Source organism: Mya arenaria, chromosome 16, assembly GCF_026914265.1.
Source record: "Mya arenaria isolate MELC-2E11 chromosome 16, ASM2691426v1".
NCBI lineage: Eukaryota > Metazoa > Mollusca > Bivalvia > Myida > Myidae > Mya > Mya arenaria.
The window spans coordinates 38,487,651-38,511,503 of NC_069137.1; the positions used below are offsets into that span (position 1 = coordinate 38,487,651).

Here is a 23,853-nt window from a genome sequence, read left to right on the forward strand (position 1 = left end):
GTAAAAGATATCAGCATTATTTCTCATCTTTGTTTTTTGTAATGGTTTGCTTAACACAATATTGATTTTAGCAAAATTTGCTCTGCTCATTTTTACTGTAACAGTTATTTTGCACATTTTGTTCATCATAATGCAATAGTGTAATTCTTTCTGAAACTGTTGCCTGAGTCCACTCGGTCAAATTTACACAATTGTATTTGAGTTGTATTGAACAAAGTAAAACTTCATGAAATTATTGTAAGATATGATATATCAACAGTAATACCCCATATAATACCAATGACTAAAATAACCTAGACATTCAAGTTGAAACAATAAATGTATTACAATTTAATGTAGACTTATATCTATTACACAATTAAGATTTTTTTATTGTAAATACTTTCCATCAAAATGATTTTAGATACATCATCAGAGAAAGGACTTCTACATATTTAATAATAAAGGATAATTTCCATCTCAATAACACATGTTGTATATGTTGAAGAACAAATGAGTAGCTCAAACTGATATTACGGTAAATGATTGGTGAATGTTAAAATATTTACTATGGTCTACTTAAGTCTTAGTATGAAGAAATAACTTGTTAAATGTTCATTTCTTTCAAATTAAACTCAGTATCTTTCATTAAATAAATTGTTTTAGACATCTATTCATCCTTTTTGGAATATTAAAACAATATCATGGAGTGTGGTAAATATTATCTAGGAGTAAGAGTGGATCTTTAAAGCTGCACTGTCACAGTTTGAACAAGTTTTTTTTATTTTTTATCTTGGAACGAGCCAATTTTTGTGAAAATCCATGGGAACCAGTTATATGAGATTCATGACAAAAATTAGATCACATATTTTTATAATCAAGTGCAAAAATTGATGTTTTATGCATTTCAACCATGAAATATTAATTTTCGAACAGAAATATTGAAATCTATGATCTAATTATTTTTTTGAGAGCAATCTTATATCACTTGTTTGCAGAAACATACGCAAAAATTTGTCCTTTCCAAGACAAAACATGAAAAAGTTGTGAAAATGGTAAATGTGTGAGAGTGCAGCTTTAATAATTTATACTGCATTCAAAAAGAGATTTTATGAAAAATTGTAACTTTCATTTCCTAATCCTGGAAAAGTTATGTTGAAATCCATGTTGGCATTTCGCATGGCATTCTCCAGAACAGATTTTTTCAATTGGAAAAGTTCACGTTGTTGAGCTATTTTTAAATCTAAAAGTTCAATCTCCTTTCTTGCTCTGCAAACTTCAAGGTCATGAAGCTCCTCGGTGAGCTCAATCCTATCCATGCACTTCCTACGACCTATGAAGAAATTGTGTATTTTTGTTTTTAAGTTTATACATTTATAATGTACACAACAAAAATGCAAATATTCCTTAGCCTGGATTATAATGAAACAAATTTACTCTAAAAACATGCATATATTGCTGTTGATGATTTGAAAATGAAATAAGGCATTAAGAACACCAATTTTGAAAAGAAATATATCTTTCAAATGCAAAAGGCAGTTAACAACTAAAATTAATATGTTTTATTTTTTAACCAAATTTCATCTGCATCCATATTATGCCATTCATCCTTTCTTGTAAGTGTTTAATATTTATGAATTGAATGATATACATATATATCCTATGTTCCTGATTTTATGTTAAATATGAATATACCGTTGAAAATGTACTCATAGAAACATATCAAAACAATTAGTTATACAAATGGTTTACGTTTCTTTGTATTTGTCTGCATCACTCTGGGTTCATCTGGGTGTTCATGGGACACACTTGGATGTTCAATGGCCTGAACTGACACTGTTTCTTGATGCGTGCTGATGTGCTTACTCTCTGTCACTGAAATGTTCATGCAAAGTTAAAGTGATGTATAAGAAAATGTGTAAAACTTACTCTCATATTAGATTATGAAAAGTAATTGGACAGAACATAGAGTACCGAGCAGTACCACTTGTGAAGATATTGACAATTTTCACTCAAATTATTGACTTTCTTTCTTTAGAAAACATTCTAACCCCCTTTAGGATGCTATACTACATCTGAACTGGAGGCAATGGTAACATACTATAAAAAAACATGTACTGTGTACAAAAACTAAACATCACTTCAATTGATATCATTCTACATGTAGAAATTAAAGATGAGAGAAGAAGGTAACTAACAAAAGCTGTCATAAGACTCGACAAACCCAAAACACAATATCAGGAAAGGTCTCTATAAACTCTTCCTATATACCAAGTTTGGTCACAATATGTAGACCCTTACTTAGGTTATTCAATACCAACCCTTTTTCTATTATTAATATTAAGTCAATTAAAGGAAGGATATTAGACTTATAAGGGAAAATCCCTAAATCCCAAAATTTACCTTAAAACTTTAACCAGACGCCGACGCTGGGACGAGTAGTATAGCCCTCCTTATTCTTTAACATTGATTATAAGAAAGGTGCCCTCAAAAAAAATCCTGACTATCATTTATCAAGACAAACTGAACTTTAATATAAAAGGCCTCATAAAAGTAGAATATAAGACTCTTACTTGGTGCTTGTTGCACAACCAAATCTGCAACACTGGCAGCATCTTCCACAGGCTCTATCACTGAAAATAAGATTTGTTTCCCTATTAATGGTTCTTATAGCTACAAAACGTCATGCAATACAGTGTAAACTAGATTGTGCCATGTTAAATATTTTTTTTACATTGTTTCCATGTCATCCTATGGAAACGTTTACAACCAGACTCGTGTCATCCAATAATGCTCTTACAACCAGACTCCTGTCATCTAATGGTAACCTTAACAACTAGGCTCCTGTCATCCAATGGTAACCTTTATAACAAGACTGGTGTCATCCAACTGCAACGTTACTATCTCAACATGTTTCATTGAAGAGTATCCTTTCTTACAGGCCCCTTGTCATCATATTGTATAATTTATATCCAGACTCGTGTCATCCGATGATAACCTTTACAACCATCCTCCTGTCATCGAATAGTAACATTTTCAACCAGCCTCGTGTAATCCAATGGTATTTTACAACCAGACTCTTGCCATCTAATGGTAACCTTTACAACAAAACTTGTGTCATCAAATGATATTCCTTTCAACCAGACTCGTGTATTCTAATGGTATTCCTTACCAACAGACTCGTGTCATCTAATGGTATTCCTTACCAACAGACTCGTGTCTTCTAATGGTATTCCTTACCAACAGATTCGTGTCATCTAATGGTAACCTTTCTTACCAGCTTTGAGTCATCTAATGGTAGCCTTTACCACCAAACTCGTGTGATGCAAAAGTATTCCTTACAACCAGACCCGTGTCATCTAATGGTAACTTTTCTAAGCAGACTCGTGTCATCTAATGGTTACCTTTTTAAGCAGACTCATGCCATCAAATGGTATTCCTTACAGCCAGACTCCTGTCATCAAATGGCAGCGTTACTATCTTAACATGTGTCATCCAAGATAATACTCTTACAAAGCCCTTGTCATCCAATTGCATTATTTATATCCAGTTTCGTGTCATCCAATGATAACATTTACAGCCAGCCTCGTGTCTTCCAATGATAGTATTTACAACCAGCATCGTGTCACCCAACCGCAACTTCTCCAACCCGACTGGTGTCATCCAATGGTAACAATAACAAGAGGACTCTTGTTATCCAATTGTATCATTTATATCCATTCTAGTGTCATCCGATGGTAACATTTACAACTAGACTCGTGTCACCCAATGGTAACCTCTCCAACCAGACTCGTTTCATCCAGTGGTAAACTTGACTCGTGTGATCCAATGGTTTTCCATACAACCAGACTCCTGTCATCCAATAGTAACCCTTAAAGAGGCTCGTGTGATCCAACTGTAACATATATAACCGGATTCGTGTCATACAACTAACGTCATTACAACTAGGTTCGTGTCATGCAATGGTAACCTTTACAAACAGGCTCGTGCCATCCAATGTTAACATTTACAACTAGCCTCGTGTCATCAAATGGTAACATTTACAACCAGACTCGTGTCATCAAATGGTAACATTTACAACCAGCCTCGTATCATCAAATGGTAACATTTACAACCAGCCTCGTGTCATCGAATGGTAACATTTACAACCAGCCTCGTGTCATCAAATGGTAACCTTTACTTCCAAACTCGTGTCATTCAATGGCATTCATACAATCAGACACCTGTCATCTAATGGTAACCTTTATTACCATACTAGTGTCATCCAATGGTAACAATGTCAACCAGACTCGTGTCATCCAATGGTGGCCTTTACAACCTAACCCGTGTCTTCCAATGGTACTCCTTGCAACCAGACTCATGTCATTCTATGGTACCCTTTACAATCAGACTCGTGTCATCCAATGGTAACAATGACAACCAGACTCGTGTCAACCAATGGTAACCTTTCTAACCAGACTCGTGTCATCCAATGGGAACAATTGCAACCAAACTCGTGTCATCCAATGGTTACCTTTCTAACTAGGATATTTTCATCAAATGGGAACCTTTCTAACTAGGCTCGTGTCATCCAAATGTAACCTTTCTTACTAGGCTCGTGTCGTCCAATGATTGCCCTTTTAACTAAGCTCTTGTTATCCAATTGTAACCTTTCTAACTATGCTCGTGTCATCCAATGATTGCCCTTTTAACTAAGCTCTTGTTATCCAATTGTAACCTTTCTAACTAGGCTCTTGTAATCCAATGATGACTACTAGCAGACAAACATATCGAGATTCAACTCAGCATAATATAATCAATAGTAACAACTTATTTCAGATTACGCTACGTCGAGTAACGAAAGCATTTGGTGGATTGACTTGGGACAAATTTACGCCATCTCAAGCGTGAAGTTCTACAATAGAATCGATTGTTTTTGTAAAAAGCTATGTCATGTCACACGTAGTTTCATAGTTTTACCACAATTCATTTTTTTTTCATTTTTTTATTCAAACATATACAAAAAGCACTTCATACAGCTATACGTAGAAAACATTTGACATGTATTTAAAAAGTATCTTTCATATGAAGAACCAATTGTTTTGCGATTTTCTGATATAGAAAAAAGGGGGGAGATTGGGCGAAAAAAAAGAAAGAAAGAAAATATCAATATTTTTTTAAACAATAAGGAAAGGAGAAGAGACAAACTGGCTTTCTAAAATATATTATATGTCTGATGATTATAAAAGAAAAACCCATTTTTGCAAATGGGCATTTAATTTATCTTTCATAATAGCTGTTTTACGTTCAATATTGATTCGAATATATAAGTATTTTTCAAAATTTCGGAAGAAAGGAATAGTCTCTCTGGGTTTTTTTAACAGAAAATGTAGAATTTTAGAAGTATAACTATGAAGTTAATGCAGCTATAATTTCTTTCCACGGTTATTCCTAATAAAACGTTTTATACAAGGTCTTGTATGATTTGACATTCCCAGAACATGTGGTTTATTGTTTCCTCAAAGTTGGAACACAAGTTGCATAAACTAGAATTGGATAATTTGCATTTAAATAGATATTTATTTGTTGGTATAATTCTGTTGATTATCTTAAACTTAAAGGATCGCATACATGTGTCAATTGTTGTTATATATGGCAGTGAATATACTTCCTTCCAATTAAGTGTTTCGTTGAAAGAGTTTTCCCCATATATGTTTATGTTTTATTTCAATAACTGCGTTATTTTTTGCGGGGGTCTTAATTTTTTCAAACATCGATTTTTTTTCAGCCAAAACTGTAATATCTGATATTTTAGTTCATTTTTTATATATTGAGGTATATTTTAAATAAGTTAAGATACTTTAGATAGGGGATTTCGTATAGAAATTGCATGTTATCAAATGAATATAACTTTTTAAATCTAAAGTAGAAGATATGTTCAAGATAGAGTATCCGCTTTTCGTGCCATTCTTTATAATATATTGTTTCATTATTACATTTTAATTCGGAGTTGTTCCAAATTATGACTTTTCTTATGTGTGTGTTGGCTTGCTTCTTTCTAAACATGTTCCAAGATGTAAGGATAAATATTTTGACCACATGAAGTTTTGATATCGTTTTCATACAGATCATACAGATTACAGTCAAATATTATATTTCCACCCTTTTTGTAAAGTGTTTTATTAAAAAATATTTTCCATTTCCCATGATTGCTATCATCAATTAATCTTTTAATCCAGCTTGATTTTATAGCTTGTATAAATATTTAAATTCGGGAGCCCTAATTCCCCATTTTCACGGGAGAGGTATAACTGTTCTCTTTTAATTTTGTCAGGTTTATTATCCCATATAAAAGCAAAAATAGATTTTGTTATCTCGTTTATCAGTTGATCGGGAGGATTTGGTAACACAGTAAAAGGAAAAATTAGTTTTGGTACAGGTCGGGAATGGAACCAAGGACACCTTTGTGAAAAACGAGTACGCTAACAACTGACATAACCTGCCGCTGAATATAGTTGGTAACATATTTTAACAACATACAAATAATAAACTAAAAGGATTGAAATTTGATATTGATATCGTTCTACTATGGCTTTTGTTTCAACGAGGAATCGCAAATACGCTGAATAAGATTGTCGGTAAAGTCATAGTTTTACTATAGTAAAAACTAAAAGTGACAATTGATCGAAAGAAGACATTATATTTAAAGCGTCTGATCCTTCAATAATTCAACATATGATCCGAACAATGTTCTGAAAAACAACAACAATAAACTCTTTGGTGAATTACCATAAACACGAACATCAAAATGTACACGATTAGATTATCACAGTTCTATAAAGACACAGGTATGTTTACAAAATATAAAAGCCCTCCTACCAAGAGGATCCTCTGGTGAACTATAACGCAATCTATCAAGCATTGATTTATTGCAAAATTTCTGGATTTGATTGTTTACAAACTCTTTATTGGCTGTGTGCTTTAGTGCAGAAAAAAGACAGAAAATATCTTTTCGCCTCAGTTTTTTTCTAAGCATACTTATTAGAACATATATAAGAATCTGCTTCCTCTTTTAAAAGCTGTAGTATCTTTTGATTTTTTTTAGTCTGAAGTACAAGATGAAATGAGAATAAGACGTTTAGGGATTCTTTGTAATTATACCTTATATTAAGACAAAAGTAGATCACTGTAAATCTGTAAGCATTCACCAATCATCTAATTGTTTTTGCGTTTTCAGCTATTCAATACATGGGACAATCTTGTTATCAGTAATAAATATTTTCAATAAATACATTATTTAGTAAGTAGTTAAAGGTCACTCAAAATTTATGTTTGTTCCCCATGTGCATGTGCTGATAATGAATAAGAGTGTCACTTTAATGGGTAATGGGTCTCACAATTGCAATTTAACATATTCACTTGACCTAAACCGACCAAGAATGCTTTTTGTTTTGGAAAAGACAGAGTATACCTACGGCGATATAATTAATTTAAAATAACGGTCGTATGATATGTGCGGTGATAAGATGGTCCCTTTGAATGATAACGAAGTTATACATCCCTATTAGACTGAACTATTTCTTGATGTTCATTTACTTAGGGATATGATATAGTAGATGCACATAACGTTTCAATTAGTGAATAAACTAAAGACAAGTAAAGAAAACACACAATAAAATAAACAGTTTTGTTAAGATTCTAGACATAATGAAATATTTTGGCCATACAGGTGGTTAGCAACGTCATCTAAAATTAACCAATGATACTTTAAAACTCATTAGAGTAGACTTGGTTGAAGTGAATGTCACTTATGTCATTATACTGCTTATAATTTATTTGATAAACTAGTATTTTAAAACGAAATAAGAACATTGTTTCAAGCTCCTACAGGTAACAATATAAACATATAACGCATAATTGCATATATTCTACATAACCCTGTCTGACAATGTTAACAAAGAGATACAAATATAACATTATCTAAACAACATGTAATACTTTGTTCATAATTGTATTTTATCATGCAATTTAACAAACATGTTTAAGTCTTAACATCTGTCAGACCTTTTTGTCTTCAAGCTCAAACAACCACTGCTAATAATTTATCTGCAGTATCAGCCGGTAGAGTAGTCTCGACCACAGTTTTTGTAACAACTGGTGTGGATTTAAGATATGCAAGAATCGCAGGTCCTTTTGAGTAGAGCAACCCAACTGTCAAAACAGCGCCTGACGTGAAAATGATCGGCTGGAATTAAAAACGCGAAAAATCTTGTTAAATAGTTAATGCTGATCATCACAATCCCTTTTCTGTAAATGTCATGAGGATAAATTACCATACAATTCTCTTATAGCCTACACTTTTCATTGATTTTTGTTGTTAATGATATGGTACAAAAACGTTACGTCAGCAACAACCCATGTGATTTTAAATATACACTTTAGATAAAGAGTTTGTATATATAATTGAAATGACCCGTTTGCAAAGTTATTACTATAAACTCAAACAAAATGTGATATAATCACGAGAATCGGCATTTAAAAAATGTGTCAATTTAAGAGTTTGTGGATATTTTTATGCTCCATGGGGAATATTAAAATAGTACCGTTCGTCGGTCTGTCCGGTTTACCGTGTACGGGTTGTTACTTTGTCATGGAGGAATGGACTTTTAAATAACTTCGCACATGTTTACAGTATGGAAGGAAAACGTGTCCCGTGCTACGTCCACGTCCCTACCTCTAAGGTAATGGCCACACGTACAAGTTTATTACCATGGATTAATACATCTATGCATAAACAATATCGTTGGTCTAATCCGGACTGTAATTTTGTCATACCCTTTTACCACGGGAAACCACAAATGGTTGGTTTCAGTGCAAGATGGTGTCACTAGAAGGCTCGACTCGAGTTTAGTTTTTTTTGAATGTTTAACATAGCCTATCATATGCCCACATAGTGTGTTTTAACATATTCATGTTTTCCTTTAAACTTTTCACCGTTTTCGAGAACACTTCTGCAATGTTTCCAAACTGTCCGAAATCCGACTGGTAGGTTCAGGTCCATTTAGCAATTTTGCTCGGATTAAGCGAGAAATGGGGTAATAATTTGAAAATAAAACGCATAAAATACTTGCGTTTTGTCTAAATATAACAGGTACTGGTTGGAGAGCAGTAGCCGGCGGAAAGCAGTAGCCGGCAATCGCTTTTTAATCATTTTTTTTAAATCTTCTTAAAGAAGGTGTGAATGGTAAAAAGAACCGTATTCAAACAACACCGTTCGCATCGAATCCAACACAAAGCGTAAGTTTTAACATTTTATTTACGAAAAGTATTGGAAATGTCAAAATGTTCGTCAACTTTCTCGAGGGGGAATAAATTTGCATATCTTATTATAGCACTAGCATTTACCAATAGTCAAGTGTTGGTTATGAACGATTATTCATCGATGAATCACAGCGAAATGTATTTCTTTAAAAGCCTGTTGAAATGATATTTTCATATTGCCCGTCAATCGCTTTCAAACAATATTAAGACATATTTAAAATTTTATGTATCCATGGTATGGTTTTAGACGCGTTGTTAAAGCGAGACTACTCCTGCGCTTGGTTACCAGTATTACTTACCTGTTCAATAGAGGCGCACCATGGGGAAATTATTCTTAATAAGCCGATAAATATCGGTTTTATAGTCAAGGAGCGGTACTGAAATAAAACTGCCGGGTACTGCTTTTCATTATCCGTAAATTGGCACTAATTTATTACCCCCTTTTTGGCCCCAATTAGGCACGCGCTTCGTGACGACACAAATTTTAATATTGTAAAGTTTGTAGACCTTGACCCCTAGTTTAATAAAATGTAAGTTTTATTTCCGTTACATTTTGATATACCGAGAAAATCTTCAAAAACATACAAAAACTACCGGGTACTGCTCTCCAACCAGTACATATATTTGTGAACGAATATTTTCATGATTCTAAAATATATGAGAACGAAACAAAATGATCAAAAAAGTGTTGCAGCTCCGATCTTTAAAGATATAGGCTGCAGTTCCATAGATAGGTTGCCGTCTGGACTGCTTATCCTTTAACTTATTTTTAGTGTTCAGGCCAAATATATTCATTCTCATAAAACTCAACTGATACTTTTCTATACCGTTATCCCTTTTTACATATTTGAAACAACATTCAAAGTCATAGCGTGACTGCTGTTTTTATACTTTGGATGTTTCTGCTAACAAGTCTATAAGGTAACTACCAATACTAATTTGTATTCTGATATAAGGTGATAGCTATGATATCAATTTATTATAAAACTTGCATAGTTAAATTGTAAAACCAGTGCCATTGATGGAATCTGCCTACCAGTACACTTTTATTATATGACGTGTCGATGTTTTGCAAATATTCGAAACATCATATGGAATGCGTTTTTATCTTTCAGAACAATGACACGAAAAAAGTCGTTATTCCCTTCAGAAACATAAATGAAATACATGGAGGTTATCTAAACAGCCAACCAACAACAATGGCAGCAATACAACGAAAACGAATATTTTCCCGGACACCAAAAAAGTCACCTTTTAAGTCGCCTTTATAGCTTAACACATCTTCACCTGCCAAAAAGCGACAAAAACTGAAAGGTTCCCGATCCTTGTTTCCTACTAAAAACAAGATAGCAAGGGACACTGATGAAGAACAATGTGCTCACAGAGGACACATAACACAAAAACGTCATTCCCGATCAATTACTTGCGTTAAAAAAAAGTTATGCACGCAATGGAAAACCAATGGATATAATCTTAAATGTCACTGAAAGAGGTGTTTACTTTACAAAATCATCCGCTTAATATGTTGCAGTACCAGACACGGAGGTACTATGGACTTTTTAAAGATAGGGTGTATACAGCGAACGCAAACCAGGAATATACACTGTCATAATAAGTGTTTTGCCACAGGGCCAACATCAACTGCATGGTTGGTGTTTGATGGGAAAAAGTAAAATCAATGTCACACAGATGATTCAGGAGATGTCGATTTGTTGGGATTTCAGACAGGGGATACGCTCAAGGATGGACAAGCAAGAATATAGGACATTAAAGCAGAAGTATTAAAATTGAAGTAGACATTTATTTAAATTTGTGACGTCGGTAATGAAACGGAAATATCTCTGTCGAAAAAGGAGCAGGTAATACCATTATTGCTGAAATGTCTCACGAGTATTTCCACCAAACAAAAGCGAAACATATTAAAGATCAGAAAGAGTATTGTAAATCCAAACTGATTGAAAAGGGAGGCACAACAGACTGGTGAAAGGGTAAATATGTACATGCCATTAGTGCTATCATTGCCTTCGTGTATGAAATCGACCAATTCCTTGTTACTTTTCATATTTCAGAGTGTTACTTCTTTAAAAGAAAGCAAACTCACAACTGGTAATTCATTTACTCTAGACGAATACGAAAGGTTCAATAGAAAATCTTGAAGGACCACCTGACAGTACGAGATTACAAAACGAAATGTCGGACGAGTGGCACTCTTTCATGAAAGAAGCAAAGGTTACCGGTAGTACTATTTATACAGCAATAGACTGGGATGGCTAAGGTAAACAAGAGAATCACTTTGAAAATAACCTGAGCCAGATGGTAAAGTGAAACAGGCTATTGCTCACGGGACAATAAACCAAACCAATGGCATAGCCACAACCGTCGGTCGTGTGTCATGCCAGTTTTAGAATCTGGCTGTTTTGTAGGGAAGGTTGTGTCTGTCTGAGTTAAAAAAAATTATGATTGTGTCAACGGAGGGAAAACTTCGCCGAGATCAGCCACATCATTAACAGTCGAAATAAAAAGTCCGTTCCGGAAGGTTCATGTGTCATTTCCGTTTCGGTATTTGATACAGGCTTGGTCGAAAATGAAGTCCTAGATGTCGAATATTAATTATATGTTAGCTGAACCAAAGATGAAACATATGTGCTGCAAAAAGCAATAAAAATTGCGATGAGTATTTCCGACTGCCCAAAATCTCCAAACCCGCCAAACTATCGAATGAACAATTTCAGCTAAAGCAATACTTCAATGTAGAAATATATTGATCGGACGTTTTCAATCCTGTGTAGCAACAGAAGACTGCTCATTTCACTTGCCGTCAACATGTGTTATCGAAATAAAGGGTCTGCTCTTTGGAAAGTATTGAAAAGTATTTCGAGGTACATTTAAGGGATGAATTGCGGGATTAATGTCATTATCGGGGTATGAACGCTGTTGGACAAGTGTGTGGAGTCCAAATGACTCCACGAGTACTTTGACTAGCCAAATTTCGTCCATATCCCCGATAATGACACCAATACCGCAATCCATTACTGATATTTACACCAATAGTAGCAATAACACCGAGACGTCGTATTTTGCGTTTCATTATTCTGCACACTGCTTATACCACCCCTCACTCATATGGATATTATTCCTGCACACATTAATACTTATTGACGAAAATGGTACCAAAATAATCATGAATAATTTATCTACCAACTGTAGTACGGTTTTTATTTAATTCTGTGAAACAAAATAAAACGAGCAAAACGTTTGACAAGAATGTTTTGTAATATGTCGTTTTTTCTGCCAGTCTTGGGACGTTTTGACTAATATATTATACTTCCGATTTCGGATATTTGAAGAATTGTTTTGATTGTCAGTGACTTATCAAGAAAACATTGACGTCTCCTGCATCGGTGAGTATAACTTTTATGAATTATTTTGTAGTTTTTCTGTATTTATTTTACAAAAACTAAAACAGGGGATAAAACATGCTGATTTACAGGTCCAAATCGAAAGAGAACACCATTTTTTGCACTACCGAATTTCTGAAAATTCATTCATTTATCTACATAGTGATACTATCAATTTGATTCAGTATACTATCGCATTTTTCCGCAAGGGCTATTTATAAACACATCGTTTCTGGGCGTGGCCAAAAACAGGACCAATTTGATGACTCATAAGGCATGCAACCTTGAAGCCGAGAGTATTCGAATTAACCAGGAAGTATTTTTGTTTAAAATGATAACCTTTGTTTATAGTTTTTTCTTAATAAACATTAATGTAGGTTGATGCATATCATTGTTTTGTTATACTTAGATTGCTATTCATTAGGGGGTGCATTTTATTTGCATGAAAGTTGGTCAAATGTTTATTATTCAAATAAATAAGACATTTGCAATCGTTTTTATTTTGGATATTGTGATCGGTTTTAATGAAATCCACAGACCGGGTTATTAAGTGATCTGGTCACTTTCGGTTTTAATAAAAGTAAATAAACTAATGGAGAATTGGCGGTTATTTCTTATCAAAGCCGTTCTAAAGTATCAATTAAAAATCTGCCAAGTTGAAGTTTGTCATCGTTTATACGCATGTTTCTGCCAATGGGATTGCCCGACAAATCTATTTTTTTTAATAACTTAAAGGAGCTCGACAACCAAAAATCAATTAATCAAATTACAACACCAAGTTTCCATTAAATGTTTAATTAGTTTATTGGACAAATGCAGGCTGGCTTATATATAGGTATGTCATAATTGAAAATAAGAAAGTATGCCTATTTTTTACTGTTTATATATAATACATTATCAATAAGTAAACAATACTAAAATATTAATGGGAAAGTTTCAATTTTCAACATATCAATTTTCTAACATGTAAATTTCAGGAAACATTTTAATGTTATGTTTACTTTGATTATAAAATCATTCTCTGTAAAAAATATTCCACTTTTCAAACATTATTTCTCTTCAATTATTTTGGAATTCCTGTTATGATAGGATTTCAATTGCAGTAATTAATTTTCAACTCAATGTTGTGATTATAAATTTATATGATTTTTAACTTCACATTCCAAGATGGCTGTTCTTACTTTTTAACTAAATCTTGTGAGTATTTTAACACATATTAAGTAAGTCTGCCAATAGATGGAGGGTCAGTTTTGTCATTTATTGGTCTTTTTTCCATTTTTTTCTCCTTTCAATGAGATACAAAGCCATAGAATACATCCATGCCACTCAATTTCAGCCACTCATTTGATGCGAAGGATTACAGAACGGAGGTAAGATGCATATTTACCATGGATAATATCTCATGAACATGCAATTTTCCTAATCTTCTTTAGATATACCATTTTGTAAGTTATTTAGAACTCTTTATAAACTGTGACATAAATATTGAATGATGACACATTTTATCATCTGTAAAATAAATACTTTTAAGTTGTTCTGAGCTGTGAATGTGAATTGATTCTAAAATTGATTATGATCAATACAAAACTGTGTATAGACATCAAATCTCATTACATGTATATACATAGTTGTTTCACTCTCACCTGACTGATGCAGATTCAGTAACCTTATTGTTATTTGTATGTACTTTTTTGTCAAATTGTGTTGTTTTGCTCTATTAAAAATATATTGTGTACCATTTTTAGGAATATGTTGGAAAGGAAAAAAAAATATAAGAAAAGGTAATTTGCTTTGTACAAAAAGTGGACGAACAGAATGAAGTTTTAAATTAGAAAATCCTTACTTCTCTCTGTATGTATGCCTACTCTATTGTGATAATATCTGGTAACATAATGAATTCCCTTGATTAATTGTGTTAAAATCTTTTAACACTGTTTTGTATACATCTGTATATGTATGTTGCCATATATACTGAATAAATGTTGTTTCTTTTGTGTACATTTATATTGAAATCAACACATTCTTTTGTTATATTTACAGGCTCATTATGGAGTCTGAGAAAAATCATCTTGGTGTAATTTAAGAGTATTCTTCAGTATTTGACAGAGGTTCTATCATGCAAAAGTCATACTATGAAGTGTCTCACAGATTTTCTCTAAATTCCTGCAATATCCAAGAACAGTGTTGTGCAAAGAGGAATATTCTTCTTGCAATTAGAAGTAACTACACTTCCAAATACAGCATGTACAGTTCCTTCATTTTTTAAGTGATTACAGAGTGAAAATGTTTCCATATAAAATGTTGTCTTTTTATATGTAAAGCTTCACATGTTATGAATGGTTAAAAATACATGCATATACATTTTGATTCCAAATCTATGCACATTTTGATTCCATTAATATACCACTTAAGTATCTTAAATTTGGTTTGAAACAGAAATGTTGTCCTTTTGTTTGTTTCTAAACAATAAGTGGAATTATTCGTGTTTATTGTTACAAAGTCAATTAAAAAATGTCAGTGCTTTTGAATAGTTGCCTTGGTAACCAGAGTCAAGTGTTCATAGAAAACTGTCATTGTTGTCTTTATTTTCAATGTGATACTTTTTAGCATGTCGGCTTCAGTCAATAAAATGTTTATGTTATTTTGTATTCATTTGGTCATACTGTCTATACAAGTATATTTCTGATTAAAACCTTGAACATTGCTGATAATGTCATACTTATATTAAAATATTCAGAATTGATAGATGGGTATAAGTTCTTGATTTTACAATTGTCAGGCAAATCAATGCAAAATATACATAATTCTCCTTTTAATAAAAAGCGTTTTATCTTAGCATTTTTTTTTGTATTTTTATTGAATGGTTACCATGGCAACTTATTTTTTTTGCCTTTGATCTTCCTTTTAATAATACTATTAATTGTAAGAATGCAACAGTCCATCATTAAATGGAAAAATGTAGTTGTTCTTTGAAATTAACCTTATTGCTAGCTCAAATTTCAAAATATACGGCATTTTTAAAATTTCTTAAAAATAAACATTTTTTCATCATTTTTTAACGTGAAATAATTTGCTTAAAACATTGTTTAAACTGTGATATTTAGAAATGTGTAGATTTATTAAATTCATAGAAAATTAACAAAAGGTGTTGTTTTACATTATTCATTTTATTTAAATTCTGAAGTTTTGAATTTGACCTATTTTGGCAGAAAAATGATTAAAATGTAAAATTAAAAGGGCCATAATTCCGCCAAAAATTGATGGATTCTTAAAAAATATGCATATTTGAGTTTATGACATACCCTTTAAAATGATATATCATGACTATAACGCAACTCAATGTTCCATTCAAGAATTGTTAAAAAATACTACATTTCATTTAAGAAAAACATTATGTAAATAAAACTACCCGACTGTAACCCGAAACATTTTATCAAATGACGTCACAATATCGCGGGAAAAGATCAATCACTTTAAATCACATTGAAACGATAAATTAAAACACTTATTGCAACAATACATATTAACATATCATCAATCAAAACTTTCCAAAATGTTGATATATATTTTACGTGACCTGCTGACACAATACGAACTAACAAGATCAATAGTTGTCATGCATATTGTTATGCGATGAATTGCGATCCGAACATATCCGAAGATGTTGCGTTTATCGGATGATAACCGCAATTGCCAAAAGGCAAATCATTTAAGGAATGGAAGTTGAGGTGTACATATTATCAATTGAAAAGGGAACGTGCCTCTGAGGCTTTAGTATTCCTAGTTAAAGAACTAGTAAATCACTCATCCTATTCATTACGTCTTTACGTAATAACTTTTCACTTATTTGGTTTACAACAGTCATAATGTATAGGTCTCATCAATAATAATACCTTTGCATGTTAACAAGTATCTCAAATGGCAAAACAAAAACCCGAACAAATATATAATCTTTATATTGAAAAAAAAGACACACAATTGCAAAACGCTGAAAGAATTCAGTATCGAAATAGTATAACATGTATTGCACGAAATAACTATACGATTGTTTTTATCAAAAATTTATTCTTATGTTTATCAGTTAAATTCAATAAGATGTAACTTCTGCATCAAATAAGTTCAAATGGTTAAACAGCAAACTGTTTAAGAAGTGTCATACAATTTCACAGTATATCATACAATTATGAAAAACCAATCAATTCTTTGCATGTTTTGCTGTGGCGCGCTACTCCGGAGGAGTACCGGTAGACATGACCACATTGCCATGTGTGTCTTTCAAACATATCATGCTGGCCGCGATAAACAGCTAGATTTGCTTCCTTACAAAATTTCCTTCTACATTCGCTGCACTTAAAACTTCAGGCTTGATTGCACCATGACACGAGCACCTGAAAAGGAAGATATTGAAACTGATGCTGGATGATTAATAAGGACACACATTAAGAGGTTAAATGTTGGTCGAAAGTAACCGACAATGGTGAACGTATTACTAACTGTCGAAGTTTTGGTAAAGATTGGCTAAAAATGATGACACTAGTGTGTTCATAAATTGTTGAATTTTCGACTTTTTCAAGGGCAATAATCTGATCATTGATGAGCAAATATGGCTGTTTTTATATGAACTGAACTCTCATAGATATCTAGCTATTGTATGATTGAAAAAAAGTAAAACACAAAAATTGGGCCAATGGCGCAGCCAGAAATTGAACGCGCGTCCCTAGATTCCAGGTCCGGTATGCTACGTTTGGTAACCATTGAATCCTGATTAAATACTTTATCATATTTACAAGCACGCACTGACGACGGATGACACAGTCCCCTTATAAAAGCTAACAGGATAGCTGATGTGTAAAATATCAGTATTTTCCTGAAAATATTAATTACATATTATTGTCTTATTATGAAAAATACTAAACTGAGATCGGACATATTACAATTACAACGAATAACACGGGCGTGGGCTTTTTGCTAAGATGGTTCATTCCCGTTCAAAACGGGTTTAGTTATCATAAGAAATTTAAACAAACATATGTGTTCATTGCTTAGCGATCCAGTTTGTTTTTGAAAGCAGCATTAAAAGACAGTTGTTTCAATAAGTCACCCTTAATTTATGAGTGTAATACTTTGATGACGAAACTATGATAATATTTGTTCGGGCCTGGAATGAGAATAATATAATATTGGCAATATCTATTTAACGATTATTTGTTTTGTCTTAAAACAGTTTCCCACAGCCACGCCAGCGTGTACTTTCTGGTTTCATTGAAGTAAAGAGCGATACCGTGTCGCCATACCACATACGTCGCACGTCAGCGTTTTCTTTGAGAAAGAAGACATGACAATACTTATATAATAATTTTTAAATTTCTTAACTTCAATACGTCTATCTTTGCTGGCCTTGTGACAAAATAGATTCTTTTCTTTAACAAAATTGTCTTATGTCATTGATTATCGTAATGTTACATAGCACAACTGCATTCAATTCATACCATGATATCTCTTTTTAGAGATATGCATATACATGCGCAGGTACAAGTATTATTTTAAGGCAAATTCAGTTGTTCGCCATGATAATGTAATTTCAACATTACACGTACATACAACTTTACTTTAGCTACATGTTTAACTCGGGAAATTTGCCAATGTGGAGTTATATTTATGATAATTAATTGTAACTTCACAATATCAACTGGTCGAATTTTATGAGAACATTCTATTTTGCTTGAACACTAACAAAAAGTCATTTACACTGTAAGGATTTACAGTGCAGACGGCAACCTATCTATGTAACAGCAACCTACCTCTTTAAAGATCGGAGCTGCAACCTATCATTTTCTTTTCGTTCTCATATCTTTTAAAATCAATAAAATATTCGTTCACAAATGCATGCACCTGTTAAATTAAAACAAAACATCAGTGTAAATATTATGCAGTTTTCCCAAACAATTACCTCATCTTCCGCAAAAAAAACGAGCCAAAATGATAAATGGGCCTGAAACCTATCAGTCGGATTTCGTACATTTTGGAAACATTGCGTTCTCGAAAACGGTTAAATTGCAAGAAAAATATGAATATGCTTATATACACTAGCTAGATGGTCATTTGATCGGCTATGTTTAAATTTCAAAAAAAATATCATATTTATATGTCTTACCTTGATTTTCGTCTCAAGTGTCCCATGGATTCCCCGCCGTGCCATTGGCCCATTAGAGTTACTTGGAGAGTAACAATTCAATATAGACAAGGGTGCACGTAGGGTGCAAGACCCATGTCCCTACTTTCAAGTTCAAGGTCACACTAAGAGTTTAATTAATCATAATGGAATGCGCAATATACGCACATAAAAAGAGTATCTGGGTCCTGGCATAGCTGTTTGCTAATTGTCTTAGGCCAGTAATAGTAACTTATTTTGTAATGATATACAGTCTATCGAGTGACAAGTAAAAATACGTTTTATTAATTGTATGCGTTTTCAACATCTTTTTTTGGAGTCTTTGCAAACATTTTGCCAAAAAGTATATTTGAATGGCTACGGTACACCCAGGAGTAGGATTTTTGTTTTTGGTCCCAGGGTAAACGCAGACTTGATATACTTTGACTTTTTACGTCTATTTTGCGGTCCTATAGTCAGTATATGGGTACGCTGACATAAATACCTTACATTAAAGGTATCCGTACAGATGTGTATATTTAAGTTACTTAATTGATAAAGAGTTTCGTCTCCAAACGCAAACATGTTGAAAAGTCACGGTCCACTCAAAATTCTAAAATGGCAAAGTATCTTTTTTTCGACGATGATGTAAATGATGATGATGATGTTAATGATGATGATGAAGTTAATGATGATGATGATGATGATGATGATGATGATGATGTTAAACATGACTATATTACGTTCTATATTTTGAAAAAATATTGTATACACGAATGCATTAATGGGTAAAGTAGCATATCATACATCAAGTAGTTTATACATAAGTTGTGTATTACGTGTCCTCATATTAATCCTGTAAGTATTGAAACATTAGTAAAACAAATAAATCTTAAATGTATGTAAAATTTAAGCAAATCCTCAAAAACATGTCGGCACGTTATACTTGTTTTCACTTTTGTTTTTGTTTCACTCCACAATTAAAGATGCACTGTTACTCCTTAAGAAAATATACCACAACATCACATTTAAACAATTGGGTTTTTTTTACCAAAAAGGTTAAATAAAATATTAATAAGGTTGCTTACTTATTAAAGTCAAATAAATTAAATTGTGCCAAAGCTCTAAACATCAAAGGGATGCCGTTACCCCAAACGTTTACAAGGTAATACATTTTATATAAGACGTTATTTTGTATTTCTTATGCCCAGATACAGGTCGCATCAATCGACTTTCAATATTCAGCAATGGAATACTGTAGCCATTTACGTTTCAGGTGATAGTCAGTCGGAGATCGTTTATGTCATCCTCGGAACTCCAGTGTATCATAACCAATATAATACCCTGGGCAAATTGGCTAGGGAAACTTCGTTAATCTTGAATGTTCATAAGCATTTTTCGACCAATGAAATAGCCGATATTAAAAGGAAAGAATCTCCTTTGTGAAGAGCTATCGGCATATTTTACAATACCCTGCCTAAGACGATTTGTAAGCCGTGATCTCATTGGATTATTTCGAACTGAGATTACATCCGTAATTTCTCGGCCATTTCTGCACCGGTCGAGGTGTGTCTCATGCGACCAATCAAGCGGCTGGATTTCACCTTATTAAGTATTCAAGAGTACAGTATTTTTACAGCTGATTTGCCCAGGGTATCAAATAGGTTATGATACGCTGGTATGCCGAGGATGGTTTATGTAAGAGTCAACGGCATGTGAGTGTGTAAATCATTATATAATTCTCATTTGTTTTACTTCGACCTCGGTTTAGTTTATAATTTTAATAAGTAGCGTAGTTAGCAACAATGGAAAACTACTCACGTGCTATTCTGCAAATGAGGCGATGGTCTTTAGAGGTACGGAAATTATGGTAATGATACTCTTAGCAATTTCTTGTATTCCGATTTCGATCTCGAGTTGATTTTCCAATTTCTTGTCACTTAATTTCTTCCGTTTCTCGTCCGTCTGTATCGCCTCTTCATTAGATTCTCTGATAGCATTACCTCTTTCGCCGTTTTCCAAATTGGTAAGTCCTGTGAAAAAATATACATCTTCTTAGTGTAAGTTCTTATCAATATAAAATAAATAAGAAAACACACACAAAAACAGTAAAGCAAAACACGATGTTTAATTTTTTTCCCTTACTCATTCTTATTCAACCAATCGTCATGCATCGTATATCATAAACAAGTTGTCAATCAATTCTTTCACAATTTATGGCAATTTATCAGCCAAAGACAATCTGGTTTTGTAAAATGTCAGATATTGAGCCCGTTTGATTAAAGCGTTGTATGTTTCAGTTTCGGTATGTCTTTTTTCTACTAAAATTTTTTTTTCTCAAAGATCTTGTTTTTAGATACCAAAAAGATATGAATCAAAATCACGATGCAAGTTTGCTACGTTATTTAAAAATAACATTCCATTCTCGCAACACGGAATTACAATCAGATGGACTAAACTTTCATTTGAATCCCCATTTAAAAAAACTATTTCGGAAAGGTACTATTCTATTAAATATTCAAGGCACTGTCTTGTTAACGTATTAGTGAAAGGTATGTTCACAGTGCTCTGTTATATTTCTTAAAACTGATGTGTTTTTTTCTGTGAAAACCTAAACAAATATACTCAAGACGTGCTAATTTTGAGAATGCATAATCATTTTTATGTTAATCAAATACTCAGTAAAATTCACAATATTATTCAGAACAATTTAAAAAAACATTTGTAGAACTCAGTATTTGAGTAATCACTTTAGTACATACAGATATATATATAAAGTGCAAAAAACTCATGTTAGTAAAATGTAAAACAGAAAAAGCTATACATTAGAGTCGGTGGGTGGGTGAGTGAGTGAGTGAGCGAGTGAGTCGGTGGGTGGGTTTTCAAGTGAGTGAGTGAGTATAGTGAGTCAGTGAGTCAATGAGTTAGTGAGTCAGTGACTGTGTGTCAGTGGGATTTCGGGAGATGCTGGGCTATTTCGATGAGTTAGTGAGTGCTTTGGTTAGCGAGTGAGCGAGCGAGCAAGGGGGTGAGTTTCGGAACGCCTGGCTAGTAACCATCGTTTAGTGAGTGAATATGTGAGTTTGCAAGTGAGTAGTAAAGTGAAACCTCATACTTCTGAAGTAATGTTAAAGCAACCTCTTTCAACAGCAACTAGAGACATATTAAAAGTGTCGTTACCTGGCATTGTTTGTTTAATTCCGGAAGTAGCTTTAAGAACCTTTTAACACTAAAACTGTTTCACCGCGTCCTTCATCATGGTTATCATAAACATATTGCAGGGCATTCAGTGCTCCGGATGCTGAACCTTGAAATCAACCTTAGTTTTAAGCTCGTGATTTTAGAAATACTAAATTCTGGAAAGCAACAATACAATTACACGGAATTTATGAAGCACCTTACTAATATGAAATCGAAAGTAACAATTTGAGCTTTTTTAGAAAACCATTACCTGGTTTTAAAAATAGTTTATTGAGAAGAATAAAAGGTCAAAGAGACAGAATTATATGTATGTATTTTTAGAGGCAAGTTTCCTATAAGGTCAATGATCTCATAGAAGGATTTATAAATGGAACTAATAACTAAACTCTTGATTCTGTACAAAGTTGTTGTTTTTTTAAATTATTTCAGTAATACTGTAAACTTTAAGTTATTTCAATGATTTAAAAATTGTGAATATGTAATGATATTTGGATCGAATGGCTGCACACAGTATGCAATGATCTGAATTGCAATTTCACCGCAATTTTTGTATCTGGGTGTCATTTTTAAAATATTGGATAACAACGGTTTGTCTTAATCCATTATTTGACATTTTGCGGGAAATTGTTTACTGTTTTATACTTCGTGTTTATTCGCACACTGATCAAACATCAAAGAAGCAATTGTCAAAGATACCACAAAACATTATATACAATGTTCCATAAATATCTTTTAACTGCTGACCTTTCGATTTAACTTCAGATATATGGTGTAAAAATGTCGACTTCGTTTAGACAATTGTTATCCCGCGGTAATCTTTCTAGATAGGCTCGAGACATGCAATGGTTAAGATTCTAACTAGACTGCATTTAATGCACATTAATATATGTACACAAGGGATACAATATTGGAACCGACAAATCGCACATTGAGTTTGACTATACAGTCATATAGTTCGGAAGGTTGACTTTGTGCATTCATTGAATGACCTTTAAATAAAAAAAAGATTTAAAGGAACATAATATGTCACTCCGAAATGGATTTTTAGCAGATTCTGTGTGAGATTCAGGTTGGAGGCAGCCTCGAGCCAAAAAGTAAGTACTAAACAAAATGGCTGTTCAGCTTAAAGGGACTGTTCACCAGATTGGCATCAAAAAAGTTTTTTTCTGTAATGAATCTCAGGACAATTATTTAATAGAATGTGTTACGCTTTGAAATCATAATTGTAAAAAAGTGTCAAAATGTTAAAAAAATGATTGTGACGGAGACCGGGTTCGAACCCGTGTCGCCAAAATTGCAGTCCAGCGTCGAATCCACTGAGCCACGACGACTTACTTTGATCAAGTGAAATGATAAAGCTATACACCTAACTCGGTAATATCACGTGATAACACCGACTAGCCAATCACGCATAAGGAATTAATTCTACTTGGTAGACATACCCAGTAAAAAAAAAATAATGGGAAAGTAACGAAATAACTGCTATACTTAAATAAATTGTAAAGTATGTGGTACTTCAGCTAGTAAGTTTCAATGCATTGCACACGTTAATGCCAAGATTATGACAGTTTTCGACAATTTTCTTTTTTTTTCTTGCAAATTGATCATCTGGTGCTCAGTTGCTTTAATAGCATGATACGATATCGCCCACAACATTTCATATTTAACGAGTACATCCTTACACTAATGTTTTGTTTAAGGGTTTGGTTAAATACACATACGACTTCAATATGCATGTTTTGACTAGTTGTCCATTCAAGTTTACAATAATGGCACTGGTAAAATTCAAATTATTGAATTATGCTCTCTATTACAATGAGGAAT

General features: G+C 33.1%; 1 protein-coding gene and 2 long non-coding RNA genes across 4 annotated transcripts; 1 reads left to right on the forward strand and 2 right to left on the reverse strand.

Annotated features, from left to right (window-relative positions):
- Positions 1-1,016: 1,016 nt before the first annotated feature.
- On the reverse strand, positions 1,017-3,642 carry LOC128221615 (uncharacterized). Its single transcript, XM_052930220.1, has 4 exons — positions 3,558-3,642; positions 2,553-2,612; positions 1,732-1,854; positions 1,017-1,312 (listed from the first exon to the last, which is right to left on the reverse strand). Exons 1-4 carry the CDS (start codon positions 3,640-3,642, stop codon positions 1,089-1,091), a joined length of 492 nt encoding a protein of 163 aa, XP_052786180.1. The 3' UTR covers positions 1,017-1,088.
- A 1,396-nt stretch (positions 3,643-5,038) lies between these two features.
- On the reverse strand, positions 5,039-22,215 carry LOC128221211 (uncharacterized). Of its 2 annotated transcripts, none has more exons than XR_008258918.1 (3): positions 22,009-22,215; positions 20,650-20,861; positions 5,039-8,203 (listed from the first exon to the last, which is right to left on the reverse strand). It is a non-coding gene; the product is annotated as an uncharacterized LOC128221211 (long non-coding RNA). The 2 variants fall into 2 exon arrangements; XR_008258919.1 differs by lacking the exon at positions 5,039-8,203 and adding an exon at positions 16,578-17,065.
- LOC128221213 (uncharacterized) lies at positions 12,448-15,709 on the forward strand. The gene is made up of 4 exons (XR_008258920.1): positions 12,448-12,680; positions 14,014-14,047; positions 14,423-14,458; positions 14,718-15,709. It is a non-coding gene; the product is annotated as an uncharacterized LOC128221213 (long non-coding RNA).
- Positions 22,216-23,853: the final 1,638 nt, after the last annotated feature.

Bases quoted from the DNA above. Each gene is read 5' to 3' on its own strand.
- LOC128221615 (XM_052930220.1), bottom strand. From the start codon at position 3,642: ATGACACCAGTCGGGTTGGAGAAGTTGCGGTTGGGTGACACGATGCTG. The intron at 1,855-2,552 runs GTAAGAGTCTTA...TGAACATTTCAG, and splicing joins GGTTGTGCAACAAGCACCAA to TGACAGAGAGTAAGCACATC. The intron at 1,313-1,731 runs GTAAACCATTTG...ATTTCTTCATAG, and splicing joins GCAGACAAATACAAAGAAAC to GTCGTAGGAAGTGCATGGAT.